The 15,039-nt window shown below is 39.0% G+C and overlaps 1 protein-coding gene across 2 annotated transcripts in view; it reads right to left on the reverse strand.

The window, feature by feature from the left end:
* Positions 1 to 15,039, reverse strand: part of DIS3L2 (DIS3 like 3'-5' exoribonuclease 2) — a 385,644-nt gene that overhangs the window by 301,935 nt on the left and 68,670 nt on the right. For both annotated transcript variants that reach the window (XM_032277907.1, XM_032277908.1), the window contains exon 5: positions 13,113 to 13,214. In XM_032277907.1, coding sequence (XP_032133798.1) covers positions 13,113 to 13,214 — 102 coding nt within the window. The remainder of the gene's footprint in view (positions 1 to 13,112; positions 13,215 to 15,039) is intronic.

Below are 15,039 nucleotides of genomic sequence, written 5' to 3' on the forward strand. Positions count from 1 at the left end.
AGACTAATAGTAGTAATAGCTGACATTTCTCGAGCACTTAGAATGTGCCATCACTGCCGTATTTTATCTACATTAACTCATTCATCACAATGAATGTGGATTTCACCAAAACATCTCCATGGGGTTAAGGAGAAATAAATTAGTTTCCTAGAAAATAACCCTGAAATATTAATTGGGAGTTACCCAGCATAAATAAGCTACTCTATCCTTAAACAATACATTCCTTATTTCACACATTTCAACTTGAATTATAGAGATCTGAAGGCATGTTTAAAGCAGGCAAGAGCCTGAAGTATTTGATCCAGAGCTGGCAGCAATGAGGAAGAAAAGATGACTGTTAAAAATAGGCTGTGTATATAACAATCTTGGGAAAATCTGATCATGTTAGTGGACATACCTTACCTACCATACTACTCTTGATGGAGGCTCCAAAGATCTTGCCCTCCCATCATTAAATACCTTCCAAGTCTTTTTTAGGCCAGCCATGCAGGCCAAGAAACCAAACAGTTCTAAGAAATTCTAATTCCACTGGAATTGAGAACAATCCAAAATGATAGTAGTTATATAAGAGATTGGATTAAATATAATCTAGTATGATGGGTGCATATTTAAAGAACTTGGAACACAAAACTTTAAAACAATCACTTGAAGGAAAAGTTAGTTGTCAAAGGAAATGATTTACTGTACTAGACCAATTTCATGTGACCATAAGAAGGTTTGAAACAACCATTGAAAACTAGGGATTAAATGTACACTTTGATTTCTGGGTTTGCTTAATTTAGAACAAGAGTAGTCACTCCTATCAGCACTTCCTTTATTCTTCCAAACTCAACTTATTTCTTTCTGCGCCAATCTCTTCCGAAACACTCACTTATGCATCTATTATTCCCTTCCTGAAGGGAATAAGGAAACTTGTGAAGAATTTTCTCTGCAGAAAAAATAAGTTGTCTTAATAACTGTACAATAGACATGTCAGAAAATATAGAACGACTGTAACTGCTTCTCCAACCTCCTTAAATCATGTATAGACTTTGCTATGCTGTAAGTTAAGTAAAACAATCCTGTCTTGAGAGAAATTTAGACTTGCTAACAAAGTACTTGACTGATTTATTCCCACTTTATCCTCTCAGTACACTGCAGGTGCTGCACAAATACATGTGGGAGAATAAACGAGTCCCTAGAATTACAGGTTTCCAACAGGTATCAATGTATCAAGTAGATTCCAGCCTATCTTACTCTATTTTTAAGGAAGTTCCAATGAGTAAAAGTTTCACTTGAAATCCATCTCTTCTGCTAGTTAGGTTCTGTACCACATTGTTTTGACTGATTGAGTCTAATTTTAATATGCTCTTGTCAGCTTCTTTTACTTATTTTCTCTGAGCCAATCACTATGGCTGCATCAACCAAGCTGCTCATCTCTAGGCCCCAGTCAAACAAGGCAATATTGTGGGCAACACTGTAACAGTTTTGTCTCTTCCTATGGAAGGGTTTGGTTTTTTTTTTTTTTTTAAAGACGGGGGTTTCACCATATTGGTCAGGCTGGTCTTGAACTCCGGACCTCAGGTGATCCACCTGCCTTGGCCTCCAGAGTGCTTGGATTACAGGTCTGAGCCACCACGCCCGGCCGGAAGGGTTTGGTTTTTAACCCCCCTTCCAAATCCAAGATACCAGAGCTGAATTTTGGGCTCCCAAGACTCCTTTGGTACAACCCAAAAAGTCCCAGAATTCTGGCTGTCAAGGCTGGTCCTCTGCTTTGCTTCTTGCTCCCCTTGACTCCTGGCCTAGTGGCTGCTTCCACCACTCTGCTTATAACAAGATAGTTCCACATGTCTGAACTTAGCACCCTGTCCCAAAGCCCCAGTAAAACCCACTTCCTCCTGTATGACAACTGCCTACCTGCCTTTTGAATACCTGTGCCACTATAAATTTGGGATCTGCTGCCCATGAGTCGGGAATGGCATCTGGGTCTGTAACCTCTTTGACTCTTTACCTTGACGAGCAAGCTGCAATTCTGATTTGACTTTTATTGCTGGGTCAGTTCCACTGTCAGGACAGTTACCTGTTAAGATTTTCCCTCATTCCTGACACCTGTCTCCATAATGTGCTATCATACCTCTCCAGTCCTAATATACAACCACTAGAATTCTAATTAATATTTTCTGAATTGTTTTATTTTCTGAGACTAACACTAGGCTTTTGGTTATGTCAATTGATAGAGTCATCTTCTTTATCTGTGATGGCAACCTAATATATTACCTATTAACTAACACTAAAGCATATATTGTTATTTTCTAAATGTATGCTAATTTTTATGACACCTGACAATATCTGTCTACAGATCAAGTAACTCTTCCCTGATACCTCTGGAATAACAAATAACAATGTGATCATGAAGCCAAGAGATGTAAATCTGAATCCCACTTGTTACTCCTTAGTTATATATTCTCTAAATAAGATGCTTAAGCTAAGCCTCAGTTTTCTCATTCACAAAACTGGGATAGAGATAACAGTATACAAAAGAATAGTACAAGGCACTAAATACAGTACCTGGTACACAGTAAGCACCAGCAAGTTAGCAGTCATTATTAGCACCCACAGGGTTTATATGTGCATATTTGTAATTTGCTGTATTGGGGTATCAAGAGAAGGAAAATAATAGAATAAACTCATTACGGTTAACCAAAAGATGAAAGATGAGTACGGGCTATGGTTACGGGAGGTGAACTTGATGACAAAAAAGGAAAGAAAATGGTTTATATTCTAGCAGGACAAAGGTCAAGTAAATGGCAAACAAGAGTATACTGAGCAGAGAGCAATGTTCCAAGATTCTCTGGAAAAAAATATATTCTATATTCAAGCAGGGCAAAGATCAAGTAAATGGCAAACAAGAGTATACCGATCAGACAGTAATGTTCCAAGAGTCTCTAGAAAAGGGTGCCATGGTCCTCCTTTTGGTCTCCCTTAGGGTCTTGAGAAGATTAGGAGTCCCCTGCTTCTTCTAGTGTCTGGGAGAGTAGAGGGGCTGCCATACTCAGCCAACAGTGTAGCAGGAAGAAAAAGCCTTGATCCATATCATGCCTCCCTGAAACCTGAAATTTTTTCACAATTCTCTCTTGCCAAATCATTCTCATCTTGAAATAAAACAAATCCTCTCTCTCTATTCCCATCCTTTAAACCTTAGCTCTAATATAACCTCTATGAAATCTTCCCCCAATTCTCTCAGAGTTTATTTCTCCCATAACAATGTGGTATTTCTGTTTTCATCCTGCAAACCCTACCATAATTGTTTCTATCCCCTTCCCAACCAGCCTATGTACTCCTTAAGGGCAAAGCCTGTGACCTATTCTAGTTTGTATCTCCAGGATCTAGCACAGGGCAGGATGAATGGAAGATGAGAAGCCACTGGGTACCTTGTACTGCTCCAGGCAGAACTGTCAGGATCAATGCTTCCTAATCATTTGGAGATCAATGCTTCCTTTGAAAATCTGAGGAAAAGAACATTAAGCTGAAAGTCAAGAGATCTGGATTCTCTCCCTGGTTCTGCCAAAAACTCTCAGTCCTCAAACTAGTCACTTAATCTCATAGTACCTTAATTTCCCAATTGACAAAGGAAGAAACTATCATTTGCCCTCAACTATCCCTCATTAGATATCTATAATCAGAAGTATAAGGGAATACTAAAAATGTGGAAAAATCTGAATTTCAAAGAGTTATACAAGAGCAAATTATTTTTCATTATTGCTTCACAGCTTGATACTCATACAGCTATCTATTTGCCAAAAATCATGCTGTGAAATAAATTGACTATTTACTACTATAACGAAAAGAACTGTTGTTTTTTCTAAAACCCCAAAAGCCCTGTAGTTTACATACCCAAGAGGGGTGAGCACAGCAAGCAGAAAGAAGCAAAGATGAATAATCCAATTAATCCACATTTGCTCACGCCAGTGACTACAGATTCCTTTGATAACAATATGCTTTTGTACTAACAAACCTGTAAGACAATTGGCCAGTATGCTTGGAGATGTTTATATTCTAGACGTCACAGATTCTTGATGACAGTCCAAATATCCTCTTCTCTCTACTTTGACCCTGTCACCAACAACTATCACAGGTGGATTAAGGCCAACAGAACTCCCCAACTTCTGCATGAGAAGCTGTGAAATATTCTAACTAATGAGGCCTGAGAGACCTACCTAATAGGGCTGACTTTAATACAAAAGGCAATTGTCAGGCAACCACTGTGAAGACACTCAGGAGCTCCACAGAAACAAAATAATAAGGAACCTGGGGCTACCCTCTACATTTCAAATCTTCTGAAAGCTTCGGAGGCAGCCAGCAGCCCCTCTGTAGGAGCTAGTTAAACAGATAAGAGTTTGTAAAAATAGGTAGCACTAAGCTAATTTTATGACCTAGAAATTCATAAAATTAGGCCTCTAGGGAAAAACACAACTTCATTACATTGAGTTTTAAAAGAGGTACAGATTTTTGTCCAAGAAACAAAGGCACCAAGGCAGAAACAAGAATGCTCAAGTCCCAAACCTGTCCTTCCAGACAACAAAAAAAACTTTAACCCTCAACCTTCCCCAAGCTTTGATCAGCAACCTATCCCATCTTCTTAGACTTCTTGCCTGAAGCAAGATCACTTCTAACAGCACAGTTTGAAAGGCTGTGCTGACTGTCTTGTTACATAAAGGGGGTGAGAAACAAGAAAAACAAGGCAACAGATTTACTTATTCATGTTTGTTTATTTTTGCCATCTCTTGCCTAGGTCCAAGGGCAGAAAGGATACCAGGTAATTTGGCCTTGTTCTTTTAAGCAGCCTCATCCACTTCTGTAGACCTCCACTGGTGCTCTCCTGTACACTTTCCATGCCTACCGCTCAACCAGTCAGGATCTATTTCTGCTCCGGTCTGCTCTAGACCCACCCAGCTTGCTAACCACTCTTCTGCTTCTCCCTATTCTACCATTCTCATGTCTTAGGTCAAAGGATGCCACCAACTTTCTGTTCTTTCTTTGGCTCCTCTTCATTATAATGCTGCCTCTTTATTCCTTCAAATGACCTCTAGGAATGCTTCCTTCAGTTTGACCTGGCCCTAATACACTTCTCTTGTCTTCTTGGACCTGGTCAACACTATGCTAGATTTAAGAAAACGGGAAGTGACCTAAATTAACCTACATTCCTAGAACCTAGAGCCAGCCCTTGGCTATGCTTTCAAGGAATCCTAGGACACTATATCCACAACTGGCAGCAACTAGGAATGGAGCTGGGAAGTGGATCTGAACTAGGAAAGTTCACTGTAATTAAAAAAAGAAAAAAGATGATTCCCAGGCAAGATGGCTGAATAGCAACAGCTCCGGTCTGCAGCTCCCAGCAAGGCCAACGCAGAAGGTGGGTGATTTCTGCATTTCCAACTGAGGTACCTGGCTCACCTTATTAAGACTGGTTAGACAGTGGGTGCAGCCCACAGAGGGCAAGCCGAAGCTGGGGGGGGGGGGTATTGCCTCACCCAGGAAGCACAAGGGGTCAGGGAACTCTCTCCCCTAGCCAAAGGAAGCCATGAGGGACTGTATAGTGAGGAACGGTGCATTCCAGCCCAGACACTATGCTTTTCCCATGGTCTTCGCATGCGGTAGACCAGGAGATTCCCTTGGGTGCCTAAGCCACCAGGGCCCTGGGTTTCAGGCACAAAACTGGACAGCTATATGGGCAGACACCAAGCTAGCTACAAGAGTTATTTTTCATACCCCAGTGGCACCTGGAACACCAGTGAGACAAAACCGTTCACTCCTCTGGAAAGGAGGCTGAAGCTACGGAGTCATGTCTAGCTCAGCGGATCCCACCCCCACAGAGTCCAGCAAGCTAAGATCCACTGGCTTGAAACTGTCACTGCCACCACAGTAGTCTGAAGTTGACCTGGGGTGCTTGACCTTGGTGGGGGTGGGGCGTCCACCATTACTGAGGCTTGAGTAGGCCGTTTTCCCCTCACAGTGTAAACAAAGTTGCCAGGAAGTTCGGACTGGGCAAAGCCACTATAGACAGACTGCCTCTTTAGATTCCTCTTCTCTGGGCGGGGAATCTCTGAAAGAAAGGCAGCAGCCCTAGTCAGGGGCTTATAGATAAAACTTCCATTTCCCTGAGACAGACCACCTGGGGAAGGGGTGGCTTCAGCAGACTTAAACATTCCTGCCTGCTGGCTCCCAGCACAGCACTCAAGCTCTACTAAGGGACAGACTGGCTACTCAAGTGGGTCCCTGACCCCTGTGCCTTCTAACAGGGAGACACCTCCCAGCAGGGTTCGACAGACACCTCATACAGGAGAGTTCTGGTTGGCATCTGGTGGGGGCCCCTCTGGGACGAAGCTTTCAGAGGAAGGTGCAGGCAGCAATCTTTGCTGTTCTGCAGCCTCCGCTGGTGATACCCAGGCAACAGGGTCTGGAGTGGACCTGCAGCAAACTCCAGCAGACCTGCAGAAGAGGGGCCTGACTGTTAGAACGAAAACTAACAAACAGAAAGCATCAACGTCAACAAAAAAAAGACCACCAGGTAAAAACTTCAACCAAAGGTCACCAACAGCAAAAACCAAAGGTAAATAAATCCATGAAGATAAGGAAAAGCCAGTACAAAAAGACTGAAAATTCCAAAAAACCAGAATGCCTCTTCTCCTCCAAAGGATCACAACTCCTCACCAGCAAGGGAACAAAACTGGACAGAGAATGAGTTTGATGAACTGACAGAAGTAGGTTTCAGAAGGTGGTTAATAACAAACTCCTCCAAGCTAAAGGAGCATATTCTAACCCAACGCAAGGAAGCTAACAACCTTGATAAAAGGTTAGAGGAACTGCTAACTAGAATAATCGGTTTAGAAAAGAACATAAATGACCTGATGGAGCTGAAAAACATAGCACAAGAACTTTGTGAAGCATACACAAGTATCAATAGCCAAATCAATCAAGCAGAAGAAAGGATATCAGAGATTGAAGATCAACTTAATGAAATAAAGCATAAGACAAGATTAGAGAAAAACAAATGAAAAGCAACAAACAAAGCCTCCAAGAAAAATGGAACTATGTGAAGAGATCAAATCTACATTTCATTAGTGTAACTGAAAGTGACAAGGAGAATGGAACCAAGTTGGAAAACATGCTTCAGGAAATTATCCAGGAGAACTTCCCCAACCTAACAAGAAAGGCCAACATTCAAATTCAGGAAATACAGAGAACACCACAAAGATACTCCTCAAGAAGAGCAACCCCAAGATACATAATCATCAGATTCCCCAAGGTTGAAATGAAGGAAAAAATGTTAAGGGCAGCCAGAGAGAAAGGCTGGGTTACCCACAAAGGGAAGCCCATCAGACTAATAGCAGATCTCTCTGCAGAAACCCTACAAGCCAGAAGAGAGTAGGGATCAATATTCAACATTCTTAAAGAAAAGAATTTTCAACCCAGAATTTCATATCCAGCCAAACTAAGCTTCATAAGTGAAGGAGAAATAAAATCCTTTACAGACAAGCAAATGCTGAGGGATTTTGTCACCACCAGGCCTGCCTTACAAGAGCTTCTAAAGGAAGCACTAAATATGGAAAGGAAAAACTGGTACCAGCCACTGCAAAAACAAACCAAAATGTAAAGACCATTGACACTATGAAGAAGCTGTATCAACTAATAGGCAAAATAACCAGCTAGCATCATGATGACAGGATCAAATTCACACATAAAATATTAACCTTAAATATTAGCAGGCTAAATGCCCCAAGTAAAAGGCACAGACTGGCAAATTGGATAAAGAGTCATGAATCATCAGTGTGCTGTATTCAGGAGACCCATCTCACATGCAGAGACACTCATAGGCTCAAAATAAAGGGATGGAGGAATATTTACCAAGCAAATGGAAAGAAAAAAAAAGCAGGGTTTTTTTTTTTTTTAAGTCTGATAAGACAGACTTTAAACCAACAAAGATCAAAAAAGACAAAGGACATTACATAATGGTAAAGGGATCAATGCAATGAGAAGAGCTAACTATCCTAAATATACATGCACCCAATACAGGAGGACCCAGACTCATAAAGCAAGTTCTTAGAGACTTACAAAGAAACTTAGACTCCTACACAATAATAGTGGGAGATTTTAACTCCCCACTGTCAATATTAGACAGATCAATGAGATAGAAATTTAACAAAGATATTCAGGACTTGAATTCAGCTCTGGACCAAGAGGACCTAATAGACATCTACAGAACTCTCCAGCCCAAATCAATAGAATATACATTCTTCTCAGCTCCATGTAGCACTTACTGTAAAACTGACCATATAATTGGAAGTAAAACACTCCTCAGCAAATGCAAAAGATAAAAATCATAACAGTCTCTCAGACCACAGTGCAACCAAATTAGAACTTAGGATTAAGAAACTCACTCAAACTACACAACTACATGGAAACTGAACAACCTGCTCCTGAATGACTACTGGGTAAATAACAAAATTAAGGCAGAAATAAGTAACTTCTTTGAAACCAATGAGAACATAGACTTCACATACCAGAATCTCTGAGACATAGCTAAAGCAGTGATTGGGGGAAATTTACAGGACTAAATACCCACAGGAGAAAGCAAGAAAGATCTAAAATCAACACCCTAACATCACAATTAAAAGAACTAGAGAAGCAAGAGCAAACAAATTCAAATGCTATCAGAAGACAAGAAATAGTTCTAAGATCAGAGCAGAACTGAAGGAGATAGACACGAAAAATTCTTCAAAAAAATCAATGAATCAAGGAGCTGGTTTTTTGAAAAGATTAACAAAACAGAACACTAGCCAGACTAATAAAGAAGAAAAGCAAGAAGAATCAAATAGACAAAATAAAAAAAATGATAAAGGGGAGATCACCATTGATTCCATAGAAATACAAACTATCATCAGAGAATACAATAAACACCTCTATGCAAACAAACTAGAAAATCTAGAAGAAATGGATAAATTTCTAGACACATACACCCTCCCAAGACTAAACCAGGAAGAAGTCAAATCCCTAAATAGACCAATAACAAGTTCTGAAATTAAGGCAGTAATTAATAGCCTACCAACCAAAAAAAGCCAAGGACCAGAGAGATTCACGACCGAATTCTACCAGAGGTACAAAGAGGAGCTGGTACCATTCCTTCTGAAACTATTCCAAACAATAAAAAAAAAGGGGACTTCTCCCTAACTCATTTCATGAGGCAAGCATCATCCTGATACCAAAACCTGGCAGAGACACAACAAAAAAAAGAAAATTTCAGGCCAATATCCCTGATGAACATTGATGTGAAATTCCTCAATAAAATACTGGCCAACCGAATCTGGCAGCACATCAAAATGCTTATCCACCACAATCAAGTCAGCTTCATCCCTGGGATGCAAGTCTGGTTCAACATACACAAATCAATAAACATAATCCATCACATAAACAGAACCAATGACAAAAACCACATAATTATCTCAATAGATGCAGAAAAGGCCTTCAATAAAATTCAACACCCCTTCACGCTAAAAACCCTCAATAAACTAGGTATTGATGGAACATACCTCAAAATAATAAGAGCTATTTTTGACAAACCAACAGCCAATATCATACTGAATGGCCAAAGGCTGGAAGCATTCCGCTGGAAAATCAGCACAAGACAAGGATGTCCTCTCTCATCATTCCTATTCAACATAGTATTGGAAGTTCTGGCTGGGGCAATCAGACAAGAGAAAGAAATAATGTGTATTCATATAGTAAAAGAGGATGTCAAATTATCTCTGTTTGCAGATGACATGATTGTATATTTAGAAAACTCCATTGTCTCAGCCCAAAAACTCGTTAAGCTGATAAGGAACTTCACAAAGTCTCAGGATACAAAATCGATGTGCAAAAATCACAAGCATTCCTATACACCAATAATAGAGAGCCAAATCATGAGCAAACTCCCATTCACAATTACTATAAAGAGAATAAAATACCTAGGAATACAACTTACAGGGGATGTTGAAGGACCTCTTCAAGGAGAACTACAAACCACTGCTCAGGGAAATAAGAGAGGACACAAACAAATGGAAAAACATTCCATGATAACGTATAGGAAGAATCAATATCATGAAAATAACGATATTGCCCAAACTAATTTACAGATTCAATGCTATCCCCATCAAGCTACCATTGACTTTCTTCCCAGAATAAGAAAGAATGACTTTAAATTTCATATGGAACAAAAAAAGGGCCCATATAGCCAAGACAATCCTAAGCAAATGAAAAAATCTAGAGGCATCATGCTACCTGAAACTATATGAAACTTGAAACTATACTAAAAAGCTACAGTAACAAAAACAGCAGGGTACTGTTACCAAAACAGATATATAGACCAATGGAACAGAACAGAGAGCTCAGAAATAACACCACATATCTACAACCATCTGATCTTTGACAAACCTGACAAAAACAAGCAGTAGGAAAGAATTTGCTATTTAATAAATGGTGTTGGGAAAACTGGCTTGTCGTATGCAGAAAACTGAAACTGGATCCCTTCCTTATACCTTATACAAAAATTAACTCAAGATGGATTAAAGATTTAAACATAAGACCTAAAACCATAAAACCCCTAGAAGAAAACCTAGGCAATACCATTCAGGACACAGAGATGGGCAAAGAGTTCATGACTAAAATAACCAAAACAATTGCAACAAAATCCAAATTGACAAATGGGATCTAATTAAACTAAAGAACTTCTGCATAGCAAAAGAAAATACCATCAGAGTGAACAGGCAACCTACAGAATGGGAGAAAATTTTTGCAAGCTATCCATCTGACAAAGGGCTAATATCCAGAATCTACAAGGAACTTAGACAAATTTATAAGAAAATAACAACCCAGCAAAGGATATGATCAGACACTTTTCAAAAGAAGACATTTATGTGGCCAATAAACATGAAAAAAAGCTCATCATCACTGGTCATTAGAGAAATGCAAATCAAAACCACAATGAGATACCATCTCATACCAGTTAGAATAGTGATCATTAAAAAGTCAGGAAACAACAGATGCTGGAGAGGATATGGAGAAATAGGAACATTTTTGAACTGTTGGTAGGACAGTAAATTAGCTCAACCATTGTGGATGACAGTGTGGTGATTCCTCAAGGATCTAGAACTAGAAATAACATGTGACCCAGCAATCCCATTACTGGATATATACCCAAAGGATTATAAATCATTCTACTATAATGACATATGCACATGTATGTTTATTGTGGCACTATTCACAATAGCAAAGATTTGGAACTAACTAAATGCCCATCAATGATAGACTGGATAAAGAAAATGTGGCACATATATACTGGAATATTATACAACCATCAAAAAAAAAAAAAAGGATGAGTTCATGTCCTTTTCAGGGACATGAATGAAGCTAGAAACCATCATTCTCAGCAAACTAACACAGGACCAGAAAACTAACCACCACACGTTCTCACTCATAAGTGGGAGTTGAACAATGAGAACATATGGCACAGGGAGGGGAACATCACCCACTGGGGAGGGATAGCATTAGGAGAAATATCTAATGTAGACGAAAGGTTGATGGGTACAGTAAACCACCATGGCATATGTATACCTATGTTACAAACCTTCTTGTTCTGCACATGTATTCCAGAACTTAAAGTATAATTTTAAAAAAAAAGGAAAAGAAAAAGAAAAAAGAAATCCTGCACTTCACAGCACCAATTAAAATTATACTTAAATTTGTATAAGTGTGATCAGTATCTGTCTTTTCCTGTCCACACTCCCCATTAAACTAAAAGCTCCATGAGGGCAAGAACTACACCATATAAACAAATTTAAAAAAAAAAGAACTACACCATATGAGTACCTGGCACATAGCTATAACTCAATTACTTCAGCCGTATCAGATTAAAAAGAATTTACTTTATGCCTCAACAAAACTCTAAGATAAAATGGTATTCCTCACATCACATCTTTTCTGGAAAAGCTAGTAAGAACATTTCTTTTTTTTTTTTTTTCTTTTATTGCATTTTAAGTTTGGGGGTACATGTGAAGAACATGCAGTAAGAACATTTCTTAAGCTCCTGCTAGTCTAAGATTTTTAAGGCACTATTCTAAAATTTTTACATGCATTCTCATTTAATTCTCATGACAAACCCATAAAGTACATACCATGATTATTCCAATTTTACAGATGAGACATTTGAAGCAGAAAGGTTGTACAATTCTCTCAAGGTTATAGAGATGAATGGCAGAGATAAGATTCAAATCTAAGTAGCCTAGCCTAAAAGCCCATGCTTTTATTCACTGCACTGTAATACCTTTTATTGAAGAAGACACCAAATTCTTGAGTACCAATGAATTTAGCCAAATAAAACAAATGATATGAAGACAAATTCAGAATGACATATACAAGTCTCCAATTCTACAAGACGATTCAAAGATATTGTCACCACAAATCATTCCAATGTCTGATCCTTACTTTTATTTAAAACAACAGTCAAAACTAAAACCACATCTTCCTTTTCAATTGACAGACATAGATGGAGACTGAAACCCAAAATATTTTCACTTCAAAACATTTTCTTCTGCCACTGAATCCCTGATATATAAAAACACCGACAGACTGTTTTTATCTGCCAAGGCACCCAATCACTAAACTGGGCCAACAGAGCTCCATATGTATTGCCTGTGTTTTCCACTGGAGGCAGCAGAAATGCATGAGGACTGCCACTGTCTCCATGGCTTTGTCTTTCTAGTTCTCCCTGTATAGGATGTAGGAAAATAATACATTTCGAGTTTGAATGGGCCCTCAGTATTTATTCCAAAAAAATACCAAAAACCAATGCAAAGCATGTGACAGGGAAGATGGATCACTAGAGAGGAAGCAAGGAGAACAACTCAGATGATTAGAATCTGCCCAGCAGATGCTTCTAAGTCCCAAGTATTCAGTAGCATGCTTCCAAGATTACACCCAATCTTACCACAGCGCCTGAGGAGTCTGTGACTCCTCCAGTTTACGAAGCCTTGTTGGTGCACCATGGAATGTGAAAGACCTTAAGAAATCTAAAATTAGAAAGGGAAAATTTAACTCACCTTCCACTGCTCCTCGGGAAGCAGTTTCACGACCACCAGATCCCCATTTAAGGCTCTATTACGAGCAACGACCCCATCAATAAAAATGTCTCGATCACCATCCTAGGTTAAAAAAAGAAATAAAACAATAGCTTAAAAACACATAAAGCAAAAAAACTGAGATTGCATGCTTTCATAACTGAAATGAGAAAACAGCAAGTTATTTTTAGATTATCCTTTTTGTATTAAAGCAAAAATATGTTATAAAAATAAAGTATTTTTAAAACTAAGTGAATTTTTTAAAGTATCAAGAAAGTATAAAAATAGAAGGTATGCAACAGAACAGAAGAGGAACCACATATAATATCCCCAAAGAAAACAAACTAAGGGCAGGAATAGCAATGGCTCTAAGATTTGGGCTCTCTAGGAAGAAACCAGCAAACTCAAAATGCCCCTAAGAAAGTGGCAGAGATACTAAACTGTGGTTGTTTTTATGGAGACCTAAGTAGAAGGCAAAGAAGAGAAGGAAAGAGATGTAATAAGAGATTCATCATGTGCTCTTTACACTCTACTGATCTTGCTGACTTAGGACCACTGTGAACTCCAGACCATGAACACAAGGTATAGACACTTTCATCCTCACTCACTCATTCAGAAATAGCCCACTTTAAACAATGTGGCTCCCCAGTGAACTCCCCAGGTGTCAACTTCTTGGCTTAAATAGGTACCAGAGTCTTCTTGGTAAGCCAAATTACTTTGAAATTTTAAATAGACAAGATAGCTAAGGAGAAGAAGGTCTTCAGCAGCAGTCAGGGTCCCTGAGAAAATGAAATATTTTCAAAATGTTTGACCAACAAGCATGTACTCTTATCTTTCTATTCTCTACAAGTTTATATGATGTGCTCCTTTTCAGAGAATGAGAGAAGTAAAATATTATTTTTTCTTACAGGAGGTGACAGCAAAAGTCTGGAAAATCATCACTCAAAGTTTTCTTATAGGGACACAACACAGATAAGATTTAACATAACATTCAATGGACTGAAGGCAATTACTATGACATTTTAGAAGAAGTTAAAATTAACATCCCAAACTCACCAAAGCAAAAAAAAAAAAAAATAGCAGGAGGGCGCAGATTCTAGTCACTCAGCATTTTTTATGGTTTCCACTTACAAACCATTAGAGATCTTCTAGAACAGTTTTGTTCCTCAATTTCCAGTTTAGCTATGGGTTGACAGCTGTGGCCTGCACACTCTGCCAAAACCGACCCCACCCTAGTCCCTGAGGAAAAGCTACTGTGTTAGCCACAAAACATGACTGTAGCTGACCTCTTGACAAGCTTCTCAGACAGATCTGGAAGAAACAGCCAGTAAACAGAGAGTGAACAACTGAAATATGGCACATCATCATGAATTGCTGCTTTTTGCAATTCAAAAAGCAATAGGATCTCTTGGACCTCCTTGGGATGAAAAGTGGGCTGTTTGGAGGTCACCCTAACCCATACTCATGTGTCAAACACATGAAATGAAATGCCTCTATTATAAGCAGCTATTAACACCTTTTGGCAGCTCAGAGATTTCAGATTGATAGGATGATAGTACTGTCACCTTACTATCCCAAAAAATCAAGGAAAGCATGGCTGAGTTGAACCTCAGACAACACAAAAATCTACAGCTACTGTATCACTACTTAGCTCTTCCTTGATTCATAGAGAAGACTGATCTGTCACTGAATCTCTTAAAGATACTAAGCGTGGGAACTGCTCAGTATTAAAAGTATGAGTCATCCCGTTTAACTACTTTTTAAGGCCAAAGATTTCAGCTCTTTGTTTGGATGCCAGAAGTCTTGTTCTAGCCATCAGAAAGAATAATAGATAATATATAAAAAAGAAAGAAAGGAAAGAAAGGAAGAAGAGAAAGAAAGAAAGAAAGAGAGAGAGAGAGAGAGAGGG

Source organism: Sapajus apella, unplaced genomic scaffold, assembly GCF_009761245.1.
Source record: "Sapajus apella isolate SASKATOON/1434 unplaced genomic scaffold, GSC_monkey_1.0 scaffold10, whole genome shotgun sequence".
NCBI lineage: Eukaryota > Metazoa > Chordata > Mammalia > Primates > Cebidae > Sapajus > Sapajus apella.